Source organism: Ranitomeya imitator, chromosome 5, assembly GCF_032444005.1.
Source record: "Ranitomeya imitator isolate aRanImi1 chromosome 5, aRanImi1.pri, whole genome shotgun sequence".
NCBI lineage: Eukaryota > Metazoa > Chordata > Amphibia > Anura > Dendrobatidae > Ranitomeya > Ranitomeya imitator.
This window is the reverse complement of record NC_091286.1, coordinates 23,713,646-23,728,917: the sequence shown is the minus strand read 5'-3', so window position 1 is coordinate 23,728,917 and position 15,272 is coordinate 23,713,646. Positions and strand designations below refer to the sequence as shown.

The 15,272-nt window shown below is 50.5% G+C and overlaps 1 protein-coding gene across 1 annotated transcript in view; it reads left to right on the top strand.

The window, feature by feature from the left end:
- The first annotated feature begins 8,496 nt into the window (after nucleotides 1-8,496).
- Nucleotides 8,497-15,272, top strand: part of WDR26 (WD repeat domain 26) — a 46,470-nt gene continuing 39,694 nt past the window's right edge. The window contains exon 1 of the mRNA XM_069768421.1: nucleotides 8,497-9,115. Coding sequence (XP_069624522.1) covers nucleotides 8,835-9,115 — 281 coding nt within the window. The 5' untranslated portion in view covers nucleotides 8,497-8,834. The remainder of the gene's footprint in view (nucleotides 9,116-15,272) is intronic.

Below are 15,272 nucleotides of genomic sequence, written 5' to 3'. Positions count from 1 at the left end.
GAGCTCGACCACAGAATTCACAACAGTAACCCCCCCTTGAGGAGGGGTCACCGAACCCTCACCAGAGCCCCCAGGCCAACCAGGATGAGCCAAATGAAAGGCACGAACCAGATCGGCAGCATGAACATCAGAGGCAAAGACCCAGGAATTATCTTCCTGACCATAACCCTTCCACTTAACCAGGTACTGGAGTTTCCGTCTCGAAATACGAGAATCCAAAATCTTCTCCACTATATACTCTAACTCCCCCTCAACCAAAACCGGGGCAGGAGGATCAACGGATGGAACCACAGGTGCCACGTATCTCCGCAACAATGACCTATGGAATACATTATGGATGGAAAAAGAATCTGGAAGGGTCAAACGAAAAGACACAGGATTAAGAACCTCAGAAATCCTATACGGACCAATGAAACGAGGCTTAAACTTAGGAGAGGAAACTTTCATAGGAATATAACGAGACGACAACCAAACCAAATCCCCAACCCGAAGTCGGGGACCCACACAGCGCCTACGGTTAGCGAAACGTTGAGCCTTCTCCTGGGACAATGTCAAATTGTCCACTACATTAGTCCAAATCTGCTGCAACCTATCCACCACAGTATCCACACCAGGACAGTCAGAAGACTCAACCTGCCCTGAAGAGAAACGAGGATGGAAACCAGAATTGCAGAAAAACGGCGAAACCAAAGTAGCCGAGCTGGCCCGATTATTAAGGGCGAACTCAGCCAAAGGCAAAAAGGACACCCAATCATCCTAATCAGAAACAAAACATCTCAGATATGTTCCAAAAGGTCTGATTGGTTCGTTCAGTTTGGCCATTTGTCTGAGGATGGAAAGCCGAGGAAAAAGACAAATCAATGCCCAGCCTAGCACAAAAGGCTCGCCAAAACCTCGAAACAAACTGGGAACCTCTGTCAGAAACGATGTTCTCCGGAATGCCATGTAAACGAACCACATGCTGGAAAAACAATGGCACCAAATCAGAGGAGGAAGGCAATTTAGACAAGGGTACCAAATGGACCATCTTAGAGAAGCGATCACAAACCATCCAAATGACCGACATCTTTTGAGAGACGGGGAGATCCGAAATAAAATCCATAGAGATATGTGTCCAGGGCCTCTTCGGGACTGGCAAGGGCAAAAGCAACCCACTGGCACGAGAACAGCAGGGCTTAGCCCGAGCACAAATCCCACAGGACTGCACAAACGAACGGACATCCCGCGACAGAGACGGCCACCAAAAGGATCTAGCCACCAAATCTCTGGTACCAAAGATTCCAGGATGACCAGCCAACACCGAACAATGAACCTCAGAGATAACTCTACTCGTCCATTTATCAGGGACAAACAGTTTCTCCGCTGGGCAACGGTCAGGTCTATTAGCCTGAAATTTTTGCAGCACCCGCCGCAAATCAGGGGAGATGGCAGACAAAATTACCCCCTCTTTGAGAATACCCGCCGGCTCAGGCAAACCCGGAGAGTTGGGCACAAAACTCCTAGACAGGGCATCCGCCTTCACATTCTTAGAGCCCGGAAGGTACGAAACCACAAAGTCAAAACGGGAGAAAAACAGCGACCAACGAGCCTGTCTAGGATTCAACCGTTTGGCAGACTCGAGATAAGTCAAGTTCTTGTGATCAGTCAAGACCACCACGCGATGCTTAGCTCCTTCAAGCCAATGACGCCATTCCTCGAATGCCCACTTCATGGCCAACAACTCTTGATTGCCAACATCATAATTATGCTCAGCAGGCGAAAACTTACTGGAAAAGAAGGCACATGGTTTCATCACTGAGCCATCAGAACTTCTTTGCGACAAAGCAGCCCCTGCTCCAATCTCAGAAGCATCAACCTCGACCTGGAACGGGAGCGAAACATCTGGCTGGCACAACACAGGGGCAGAAGAAAAACGACGCTTCAACTCCTGAAAAGCTTCTACAGCAGCAGAAGACCAATTGACCACATCAGCACCCTTCTTGGTCAAATCAGTCAACGGTTTAGCAATACTAGAAAAATTATTGATGAAGCGACGATAAAATTTAGCAAAGCCCAGGAACTTTTGCAGACTCTTCAGAGATGTCGGCTGAGTCCAATCATAAATGGCCTGAACTTTAACAGGGTTCATCTCGATAGTAGAAGGGGAAAAAATGAAACCCAAAAATGAAACCTTCTGAACACCAAAGAGACACTTTGACCCCTTCACAAACAAAGAATTCGCACGCAGGACCTGGAACACCATTCTAACCTGCTTCACGTGAGACTCCTAATCATCCGAGAAGACCAAAATATCATCCAAGTATACAATCAGGAATTTATCCAGGTACTCTCGGAAGATGTCATGCATAAAGGACTGAAATACTGAGGGAGCATTGGAAAGCCCGAATGGCATAACCAGGTGCTCAAAATGGCCCTCGGGCGTATTAAATGCTGTTTTCCGTTCATCGCCCTGTTTAATACGCACAAGATTATACGCACCACGAAGATCTATCTTGGTGAACCAACTAGCCCCCTTAATCTGAGCAAACAAATCAGACAGCAGCGGCAAGGGGTACTGAAATTTGACTGTGATTTTATTTAGAAGGCGGTAATCAATACAACGTCTCAACGAACCATCCTTCTTGGCCACAAAAAAGAACCCTGCTCCCAATGGCGACAACGACGGGCGAATATGACCCTTCTCCAAGGATTCCTTTACGTAACTCCGCATAGCGGCGTGCTCAGGCACAGACAAATTAAACAGTCGACCCTTAGGAAACTTACTACCAGGAATCAAATCGATAGCACAATCGCAATCCCTATGCGGAGGTAGGGCACTGGACTTGGCCTCATCAAATACATCCCGGTAATCCGACAAGAACTCTGGGACCTCAGAAGGGGTGGATGATGAAATAGACAGAACTGGAACATCACCATGTACCCCCTGACAACCCCAGCTGGACACAGACATAGATTTCCAATCCAATACTGGGTTATGGACTTGTAGCCATGGCAACCCCAACACGACCACATCATGCAGATTATGCAACACCAAAAAGCGAATATCCTCCTGATGTGCAGGAGCCATGCACATGGTCAGTTGGGTCCAGTACTGAGGCTTATTCTTGGCCAAAGGCGTAGCATCAATTCCTCTCAATGGGATAGGATACTGCAAGGGCTCCAAGAAAAACCCACAGCGCCTAGCAAAGTCCAAGTCCATCAAATTCAGGGCAGCGCCTGAATACACAAATGCCATGACAGAATAGGATGACAAAGAGCAGATCAAAGTAACGGACAAAAGAAATTTCGACTGTACCGTACCAATGGTGGCAGACATAGCTTAGTGCGCTTAGGACAATCGGAGATAGCATGAGTGGAATCACCACAATAAAAACACAGCCCATTCTGACGTCTGTGTTCTTGCCGTTCAGCTCTGGTCAAAGTCCTATCACATTGCATAGGCTCAGGTTTATGCTCAGATAATACCGCCAAATGGTGCACATTTTTACGCTCATGTAAGCGTCGATCGATCTGAATGGCCAAAGACATAGACTCATTCAGACCAGCAGGCATAGGAAATCCCACCATGACATCCTTAAGGTCTTCAGAGAGACCCTTTCTGAAAATTGCTGCCAGCGCACATTCATTCCATTGAGTGAGCACAGACCACTTCCTAAACTTCTGACAATATATCTCTACCTCATCCTGACCCTGACACAGAGCCAGCAAATTTTTCTCTGCCTGATCCACTGAATTAGGTTCATCATACAGCAATCCGAGTGCCAGAAAAAACGCATCAATATCGCATAATGCAGGATCTCCTGGCGCAAGGGAAAATGCCCAGTCTTGAGGGTCGCCACGTAATAAAGAAATAATGATCTTAACTTGTTGAACTGGGTCACCAGAGGAGCGGGGTTTCAAAGCCAGAAACAGTTTACAATTATTTTTGAAATTCAGAAACTTAGCTCTATCTCCAGAAAATAAGTCAGGAATAGGAATTCTAGGTTCTAACATAGATTTCTGAACCACAATGTCTTGAATATTTTGTACTCTTGCAGCGAGATGATCCACACAAGAAAACAGACCTTTAATGTCCATCACTACACCTGTGTCCTGAACCACCCAAATGTCTAGGGAAAAAGAAAGACAAAACACAGTGCAGAGAAAAAAAAATGGTCTCAGAACTTCTCTTTTCCCTCTATTGAGAAGCATTAGTACTTTGGGCCTCCAGTACTGTTATGAACTGGTGGTTCAGAAACACAATGGACCTGGTGGTTAAGAGCACACAAAGTGACCTGATAGTTACTAATAACATAGGACGAGCTCTGAGACGTGGGAACTCTGCTGACCGCAATCCCGAATCCTATCACACCACACTAGAGGTAGCCGTGGAGCGCTCCTGACCAGACCTAGGCGCCTCGGGCACAGCCTGAGAAACTAGCTAGCCCTGAAGATAGAAAAATAAGCCTACCTTGCCTCAGAGAAATTCCCCAAAGGAAAAGGCAGGCCCCCACATATAATGACTGTGAGTAAAGATGAAAATACAAACACAGAGATGAAATAGATTTTAGCAAAGTGAGGCCCGACTTACTGAATAGACCGAGGATAGGAAAGATAGCTTTGCGGTCAGCACAAAAACCTACAAACAACCACGCAGAGGGCGCAAAAAGACCCTCTGCACCGACTAACGGTACGGAGGTGCTCCCTCTGCGTCCCAGAGCTTCCAGCAAGCAAGACAAACCAATATAGCAAGCTGGACAGAAAAATAGCAAACAAAAGTAACACAAGCAGAACTTAGCTTATGCAGGGCAGACAGGCCACAAGACGATCCAGGAGAGAGCAAGACCAATACTGGAACATTGACTGGAGGCAAGGAACAAAGAACTAGGTGGAGTTAAATAGAGCAGCACCTAACGACTTAACCTCGTCACCTGAGGAAGGAAACTCAGAAGCCGCAGCCCCACTCACATCCACCAGAGGAAGCTCATAGAAAGAACCAGCCGAAGTACCACTCATGACCACAGGAGGGAGCTCGACCACAGAATTCACAAGAATCCCCGCACTGGTGTGCCAGAAGGAGCCTGACTCTAAAAAGAAGGGTAATAGAGCCACAACTGAGGGGAAGACTGAGGTCCCAAGGGGCAGCTGAAGGGTTGACAAAGGCTGCTGGTAAAGACTTAATTTGTTGGAGGTGTCATGGTCCTGAGCACATAGCTGACCATTGTCATATGTCTACTGAACAGATGGACAGCAGCATAGGGAAGCGCTGTATTAGCCTATCCGGCCTGCAGTGTGGACTATCAGCCCTGCGCAGGCACGTCCTATGACAATAAATGGAGTACTGGTGTCTGGACTTTTGGAGTCTGGTGACCCTGGTAAGGGCCACACTCCATCACCAGTTGATCCCCGGGAAGCTTGTGGGCATCCGCCAAGGACTACCCTGTCGCCAGAGTGACTATAGAACGAACTGAGTACCAGGGTTTCTGTGTAAATCTCTGAAATATGTAATTCAGATGGAACCCCCGACGGAAGATTTTGTATAATGAGGCAGATGGAGGCACTGTGGGCGCCGTCTGGCTATGATCCGGCGGTTTCGGTCTTTTTAGGTGCGTTAAAAGTGCCGTCGGTCACAGTTTTGTGCACTTCTGAAAGCAAGGACACCCCTGAACAAAGTTCATAAGGAGTCCAGAGTAACTTGGAGATTTAGATCGAAACTCCAATATAAGGGCTCAGGGTAGAGCGCAGGATAAATGTAATCCAAAATGTTATGTAAAATGTTCCTAACTAAACCTTCAAATCAATCGATGAAAAAGAAAAGTCCCCATCCAGGTCCTTCATCTGTGGGAATATAGGGGTTTTCTACGTTACTAGTAGCACAAAGGCTCAGGAAAGCTAAATGGTCCTCGCCTCCGAAAGGAAATTCAGCAAATTCTGCGCCCCAAAATCCAAATGCCCCCCCTCCCTTCTGAGCTCCACAGTGTGACTAAACCACATTTAGCATCCACATGTTTGGCTTTTCTGTAGCAATGAGAGACCGCCTAATTTACAGGTGCGTGTCTCCAGAAGTACGAGCTGGGCACCACAACATACTGGTCACTGCAACGTACTGGTGACTACAATGCACTTATCACTACAACATACTGGTCACTACAACGTACTGGTGACTACAATGTACTTATCACTACAACATACTGGTCACTACAACATACTGGTCACTACAACGTACTGGCCACTACAATGTACTTATCACTACAACATACTGGTCACTACAACGTACTGGTGACTACAATGTACTTATCACTACAATATACTGGTCACTACAACATACTGGTCACTACAACGTACTGGCCACTACAATGTACTTATCACTACAACATACTGGTCACTACAACGTACTGGCCACTACAATGTACTTATCACTACAACATACTGGTCACTACAACGTACTGGTCACTACAACGTACTGGTCACTACAATGTACTGGTCACTACAACGTACTGGTGACTACAATGTACTTATCACTACAACATACTGGTCACTACAACATACTGGTCACTACAACGTACTGGCCACTACAATGTACTTATCAATACAACATACTGGTCACTACAACGTACTGGGCACTACAACGTACTGGTGACTACAATGTACTTATCACTACAACGTACTGGTCACTACAACGTACTGGTGACTACAATGTACTTATCACTACAACATACTGGTCACTACAACGTACTGGTCACTACAACATACTGGTCACTACAACGTACTGGTGACTACAATGTACTTATCACTACAACATACTGGTCACTACAACGTACTGGTCACTACAACATACTGGTCACTACAACGTACTGGTGACTACAATGTACTTATCACTACAACGTACTGGTCACTACAACATACTGGTCACTACAACGTACTGGTGACTACAATGTACCGTACTTATCACTACAACATACTGGTCGCTACAACGGAAGTTTGCAATTTTCACTCAGCAACGTCCACTGCTGCTTGTGTCTGGAAAACACCCATGGAGTCAAAATCATCACTACACCTGTGGATAAATTCTCAAAGGAGTATATTCCCAAAATGGGGTCACTTGAGGGAGGATTCTTCTCTTCAAGCACTTAGGAGCTCTGTAGATCTCCAGAGCCGTGCTCATGTTAAAGAAAACTCAACCTTCTTTTTGTTCCCTTGAGAGGGCAGATCCCGGCAGACACAGAGACTCTACTGTATGCTATTTTGTTTTTACCGTTATGCCAGAAGGGCCGTGTTTATTTAATTAATTTCGGATTGGTTTATGCAATATGTTTTAATATGTTTTGTCCGGCACCGCCCCTAGCCGGCTCTTCCCAGCGCTGCTGCAGCACATGTATAGAGGGAAAGACCTGTCAATCACCGGCAGTGATGCTGGGAAGAGCCGGCCAGGAGATGATAGCTGGTGACCGGACTAGTCCGGCACCGCCCCTAGCCGGCTCTTCCCAGCGCTGCTGCAGCACATGTATAGAGGGAAAGACCTGTCAATCACCGGCAGTGATGCTGGGAAGAGCCGGCCAGGAGATGATAGCTGGTGACCGGACTAGTCCGGCACCGCCCCTAGCCGGCTCTTCCCAGCGCTGCTGCAGCACATGTATAGAGGGAAAGACCTGTCAATCACCGGCAGTGATGCTGGGAAGAGCCGGCCAGGAGATGATAGCTGGTGACCGGACTAGTCCGGCACCATCCCTGGCCGGCTCTTCCCAGCGCTGCTGCAGCACATATATAATTAATCACCGGCAGTGATGCTGGGAAGAGCCGGCCAGGAGATGATAGCTGGTGACCGGACTAGTCCGGCACGGCCGTTGGCCGACTCTTCCCAGCACAGCTGAAGCTGTCTCAATAAAATTAATAAATATAAAATAAAAAATATGTCTGGCTCTTGGAATGAGTAATAAAAAAATCCAGGAATGTACTAGAATATATATATATTTTAAAGGCTGCCTACTGATCGCGCCCGCGTCTAATTTATAGCAAAGCGTAAAATGACGCTATTAAAAATAAAATAACACATACACCCCGATACAATTACACTGATAAGAATAAGAAAAAAAAGTTATGGCTTTCTGTTACAGAAGTAAAAAAAAATTGCTGAAGGGATTAAAGTTGCTAAAGTTTAGTGCAACAATGAATAAACTTTATTTATACATATACACAATGGATTCTGGGATTTGTAGTCCCATAGCCATAACTGTCCAGGAGAAGCCTGTGGCTATTTCTGCCCTCAGTGACGCTGCTGTAACACTACAAGTTCCGGCATGCACCGCGGGGCCAGCTGTTTCCGGTCCGGAGAGGCGGTGTCGCAGTGCTCGGGGCCGGCGGACGCTGCTCAGCCCGGCAGGGGGCGGGGAGTGTCGCCCGGTGACGCCGCCCGCTCAGCAGCAGCAGCCGCGCTGTGTGTTGTCAGCCCCGGCTCCCCCCTCCTCCTGCAGAGCCGGAAGTGAGCGCGCGGCCTCTATAGGCATTTCCGGTGACGTCACAGCTCGGACTCCATTAGTGCCGCAGCTGAGGGGGAAGCCGCCTGTGACAGCCCCGGAGCCGCCGAGCAGCGGCCGCGGATCTCCCCCCTCCCGTTCCCCGCCCCCCCCAGTCCTCGCCTCCACACCCCGGGAGGGGGACGGCGCGGTGTCCTCTCTCCTCAGCCACCAACCACGGCCGCTCTCGGTGAGGAAACTCTGGCCTCCGCTTCCTCCTCAGACTCGGACACCGGCGGCCGAGCGACCCCTCCCCCGCGGAAGAAGCTCCGAGCCTCGGAGGAGGCGGCGGCGGCGACTCAATCGGTCATTCCCGGCGGTAGAGGAGCCAGCGGGGGAAACATGCAGGCGAACGGGGCAGCTCAGGCAGCGGCGGCCGGTGCGGGGGGCTCGGACAGCGGCGGCGGCGCCCCGGCGTCCCCCTCACATAACGGGGAGGCCTCGTCCTCCGGGCCCGGCGGGGAGCAGGCGCACAGTAACGGCCTCCTCAGCACCAGCAACGGGGCCGCCTCCTGCTCCGCCGCCGCCGAGCAGCCGGGCCTGAAGAAGAAGAAACGGCTGAGCCAGGCCGACGAGGACGTCATCCGCCTGATCGGACAGCACCTGCACGGCCTGGGCCTCAAGTGAGTGTGTCGCGATACTGCGCCGGTCCCGACAGGTGACGTCACCAATGCTGCGGACATCTGCAGCTTGTAAACAGGCTGATGGGTGACGTCAGAGGAGGGGGGTGATTATCGGATAGGTGTGACGTCATCAGCCTGGGGGGAGAAGAGGAGGATTGTTTACTCCCTGCGCTGCCCCCTACAGGCAGGACCGGGGATGTCACAGACTAGAGGCCCATAGCCGCCATGTCTGTGGCCCCTGAGCCCCGGAGGGGACCCTGCCGCCTGATAGGTCACAAGAGGAGCCAATCGCGGGGGCCACGGACTACAGACATGGCGGCTGCTCCGGTGCCTCATCCGTGTCTGATATATGACACGTAATCCCTGGGATGGGCTGGTAAGGGGGGGAACAATCTGCGGCCCCCAATGGGCCACCTCTGACTCCTCCGTATTTAGTAACTCATTCCCTGCGCTCACTGGTGGTCACTCTTGACTCCCTTTTTTTATTTCTGGAGGGGAGTAGAGGACCCTATTTTTTCCACAGAAGTTCCAAAAATGCCCCCCCCCCCCCCCCTACTTATTAAATGGTGCTAGAAATGGGACCCCCCCTACTTATTAAATGGTTCTAGAAATGGGACCCCCTACTTATTAAATGGTGCTAGAAATGGGACCCCCTAGTTATTAAATGGTGCTAGAAATGGGACCCCCTAGTTATTAAATGGTGCTAGAAATGGGACCCCCTAGTTATTAAATGGTGCTAGAAATGGGACCCCCTAGTTATTAAATGGTGCTAGAAATGGGACCCCCTAGTTATTAAATGGTGCTAGAAATGGGACCCCCTAGTTATTAAATGGTGCTAGAAATGGGACCCCCTAGTTATTAAATGGTGCTAGAAATGGGACCCCCTAGTTATTAAATGGTGCTAGAAATGGGACCCCCTAGTTATTAAATGGTGCTAGAAATGGGACCCCCTAGTTATTTAATGGTGCTAGAAATGGGACCCCCTACTTATTTAATGGTGCTAGAAATGGGACCCCCTACTTATTAAATGGTGCTGTCAATATATTATTACTCCTCTGATCAAAACTTGGTGTTTGGACCCCCCAAAAAAATGAATGTTTTTTGGCGTCTGCTGTAACTGTATTTATGCAGATTTAGTGTCAATGTTCTACGTGGGTATTTCTGCATTTTTTGTGTAATGTTTTGTGGATCCGTCCCAGACGCTCAGTAATCCGGCATCTGATCGTCCTATAGATCCGCCATGACCGGTCACCTGGAAGCCTCCCCCTCCCCCATGTGTCCGGTGCAGTGAGTGACACCCGATGTGGGCGAACAGCTGACCCTCTGCCCATTGTGTGCCCCCTCCGTAGTGGTAGATAGACCTATCACATGAGGTGAGGTGTGAGCAGATGGTGCCCGGCGTGTCCATACACAGCTGGCACCGTCCGTGTGTGTGCGCCCGGCTGAGCCGCCGTGGCCTGAAGTCAGTGTCTGTTTATAGCCAGGCTTATCTCTCAGCTGCAGGGCCTGTCTGTGCCGAGGCCTCAAGTGTCACATGGACTCCCCGTGCCCACGCCGGCGGGATCACACACCTCGCCCGTTGCCCACTGCTGAAATTTCTGCCTCCGGTTTAGTTTTGAGAAATATGCCTTCCTATAATCTGCGTCAGTCTGGCAGGTGCTGGATTATCAGATTCTCTGGCTAATCCTAATGCCAGTTTAAAGGGGCACCCTGTATTTATGGCGACTGTCTAATGCCTTTTTATGAAATCAGTGGAAACGCTGTGGGGTTGGTGTTCGTCACCTATTGAAGGGTGGTCCCTGCACCTATTAAAGGGGCATTTTTTTTTTCTTTATGGGTATCTGCCCCCTCCCCATAACTGCTGGTGTGTCAGAGGTGTGCATTATTGCTGTATTCCGGCCTGTGTTGTAGCAGAGCCGGTGGCGCTGGCAGAGCTGAGCTCTATTGTCTGCAGATCTCCTGCTTTATCTGCCGCCTGCGTATTTGCAGGTTGGGTCTCTTTGCAGTGTGTGTTTGCTGTGAGCACTGAGCCTTTCTGTCCGCTCTCCTCCGCATACATGTTCTGTCTTCTTTGTGTCTTCCATCTTGTCGTTGATTAAGAAGCTGCATTTTTTTTATTTTTTTTCCTCTCCCTTTTGGCAGCCGATAAGAGGTTAAAATTGGCCAGTGATGAGGGGAGGGTGATGTTTACATCCAGTAGTGGCTGAGGAAGAGGAGGACTTACTATTACTCTGCTGACACAAGGGAGGGAGGGCACTGCTGCCTCCTTAGATGTGGGGGAGGGGAGGCTTATAGAGGAATCCTCACACCCTGGGGGTCTCTGTAAATGTCTGATGGAGGATAAACCAAAGTTATTACGCAACCAGAGCAGTATGTGTGTGACCGTTACCTCTCCGGTACTGCTGACCTGTGATGGTCGTCTATAGAGGACGGTAAACAAGTGGATTAACTAGTAAACTGCGAGTGCACAGTATGAGCTGCAGACAAACAAGGTGGAAGGGACGGAAACAAGGTGGCCACTGACATATCTGTCCCCTCCCCTTTAAACTGCTTTCCCCACACATCCTTCTTGCTGACCCCCCCCCCTTACCATCGTCTTGCTGACCCCCCCCATACCATCGTCTTGCTGACCCCCCCCCATACCATCGTCTTGCTGACCCCCCCCTTACCATCGTCTTGCTGACCCCCCCCCTTACCATCGTCTTGCTGACCCCCCCTTACCATCGTCTTGCTGACCCCCCCTTACCATCGTCTTGCTGACCCCTCCTTACCATCGTCTTGCTGAACCCCCCTTACCATCGTCTTGCTGACCCCCCCTTACCATCGTCTTGCTGACCCCCCCTTACCATCGTCTTGCTGACCCCTCCTTACCATCGTCTTGCTGACCCCTCCTTACCATCGTCTTGCTGACCCCCCCCTTACCATCGTCTTGCTGACCCCCCCTTACCATCGTCTTGCTGACCCCCCCTTACCATCGTCTTGCTGACCCCCCCCTTACCATCGTCTTGCTGACCCCCCTTGCCATCGTCTTGCAGACTGCTGATCCCCCTTGCCATCGTCTTGCAGACTGCTGATCCCCCTTGCCATCGTCTTGCAGACTGCTGACCCCCCCTTGCCACCGTCTTGCTGACCCCCCCTTGCCACCGTCTTGCTGACCCCCCCTTGCCACCGTCTTGCTGACCCCCCCCCTTGCCACCGTCTTGCTGACCCCCCCCCTTGCCACCGTCTTGCTGACCCCCCCCCTTGCCACCGTCTTGCTGACCCCCCCCCTTGCCACCGTCTTGCTGACCCCCCCCCTTGCCACCGTCTTGCTGACCCCCCCCCTTGCCACCGTCTTGCTGACCCCCCCCCTTGCCACCGTCTTGCTGACCCCCCCTTGCCACCGTCTTGCTGACCCCCCCCCCTTGCCACCGTCTTGCTGACCCCCCCCTGCCACCGTCTTGCAGAACCTCCCTTGCCACCGTCTTGCAGAACCTCCCTTGCCATCGTCTTGCAGAACCTCCCTTGCCATCGTCTTGCAGAACCTCCCTTGCCACCGTCTTGCAGAACCTCCCTTGCCACCGTCTTGCAGAACCTCCCTTGCCACCGTCTTGCAGAACCTCCCTTGCCTTCGTCTTGCAGAACCTCCCTTGCCATCGTCTTGCAGAACCTCCCTTGCCATCGTCTTGCAGAACCTCCCTTGCCATCGTCTTGCAGAACCTCCCTTGCCTTCGTCTTGCAGAACCTCCCTTGCCTTCGTCTTGCAGAACCTCCCTTGCCTTCGTCTTGCAGAACCTCCCTTGCCTTCGTCTTGCAGAACCTCCCTTGCCTTCGTCTTGCAGAACCTCCCTTGCCTTCGTCTTGCAGAACCTCCCTTGCCTTCGTCTTGCAGAACCTCCCTTGCCTTCGTCTTGCAGAACCTCCCTTGCCTTCGTCTTGCAGAACCTCCCTTGCCTTCGTCTTGCAGAACCTCCCTTGCCTTCGTCTTGCAGAACCTCCCTTGCCTTCGTCTTGCAGAACCTCCCTTGCCTTCGTCTTGCAGAACCTCCCTTGCCTTCGTCTTGCAGAACCTCCCTTGCCTTCGTCTTGCAGAACCTCCCTTGCCTTCGTCTTGCAGAACCTCCCTTGCCTTCGTCTTGCAGAACCTCCCTTGCCTTCGTCTTGCAGAACCTCCCTTGCCTTCGTCTTGCAGAACCTCCCTTGCCTTCGTCTTGCAGAACCTCCCTTGCCTTCGTCTTGCAGAACCTCCCTTGCCTTCGTCTTGCAGAACCTCCCTTGCCTTCGTCTTGCAGAACCTCCCTTGCCTTCGTCTTGCAGAACCTCCCTTGCCTTCGTCTTGCAGAACCTCCCTTGCCTTCGTCTTGCAGAACCTCCCTTGCCTTCGTCTTGCAGAACCTCCCTTGCCTTCGTCTTGCAGAACCTCCCTTGCCTTCGTCTTGCAGAACCTCCCTTGCCTTCGTCTTGCAGAACCTCCCTTGCCTTCGTCTTGCAGAACCTCCCTTGCCTTCGTCTTGCAGAACCTCCCTTGCCTTCGTCTTGCAGAACCTCCCTTGCCTTCGTCTTGCAGAACCTCCCTTGCCTTCGTCTTGCAGAACCTCCCTTGCCTTCGTCTTGCAGAACCTCCCTTGCCTTCGTCTTGCAGAACCTCCCTTGCCTTCGTCTTGCAGAACCTCCCTTGCCTTCGTCTTGCAGAACCTCCCTTGCCTTCGTCTTGCAGAACCTCAACCCCGCATCGGTCTTGACTGATGTCGCCCACCCCCCCGCATCTTTACTGACCATTGCATCCCGCCATCCTGATCTTCATACTGACCATTGCATCCCGCCATCCTTACTGACCACTGTCACCTTTTTGTTTTTCTGTTTTCCCAGTGCTGGCAGTAGTATTCTGGTCTGGGTGCTGTATACTTGCCATTACACAGTATATACATGGTGTGTGGTTTCTACACTACTGCATTTTGGGGGGGAGCTGTTACATGTGGGGAATTTGCAGACAATGTATTTTTGCTATTCTGTTGCCACATTGTATCGTCTCCTCCCACCTAGAAGCTGTGGATTACTGTGGTCTGATGTGTATCACCCGGTGACACGTGCTGCTATATACTGTATCCTGCCACCATGATGCATTGTGCTATGATGGGGATCACACATCTTGTGAATGTGGTCCTTGATTTGTGCGATGACTGGAACTATGCACAGCGCCCACAAGCTGTAAGACCCACATACACATAAGGCAAAGGTGGGCTGATGAGTCATCTGCTGTTTAAAAAAAAAAAAACTAAAAAAAAGAGAAAAAATTTGCATCTCAGCTGATAGTTTCTGCTAATCGGCCAAAAATATCCAACATGCCTGATCTGTCCTCTGAGCGTTTAAAAAAAAAAAAAAATTGCCTGTCATGGAGGCAGCAGACAGTCATTTGTTATGGTTGAAGACGGCCATTTCAGATGCCTTTTCTCTGATGTGAGTGGGGGAAATCCTTTAGCGACCTCCATGATGGTGGGCCGATGGCTCATGCAGTGTCACTTGGCAGTGATCGGATATTGCTCGGACTGTGCACGGACCTCTCAAAGCCAATGGGCTAATTCATACAACTTTCCTTCTAGGAAAAAATACTGGATCTGTTGGGCTAGTAAAGAGGATACGCTTGGACACAGGCGACTGCTGGGGGTCTCTGGCAGCTGATACTCCCCCCTGGATAGGGGTTGGGATGTAAAGCTGTGATGGCTATTGAAGGTGTATGGGCGTCTAAAGACCCCAATACACATTAGACCAATGTCGTCCAAACCCAGAGATCAGCTGACAGTCTAATGTGTATTGTGGCCTCCCGCGTCTCCCCAACAAATGTCGCGGGAGAGAAAGAACCAACATGTCCCGTTTCGGGCTGACATTGGCGCTCTTAGAGAGTAGCGCTTCTGTTTATGGAGGGGGAGCTGTAAATGTTTCTGCAGCTATGTATTGTGCGTCTTTTGGGGGAGGGTTGGGATGCCCCCATACACATTAGACTGTTGTCCATCGATCTGGGTGGCTTCGGTAACATTGATCTAATGTGTGTGGGCGTCTTTTCCGACTATGGCCCCTTCTTCCAAGGCATTGAGCTCTGTTGGCATCTTATCCTTGGATTAGTCTTGCAAAATCTTGACCTTATTTCTCCTGCATGTCCTTTATGGGATCGACCCAAGTG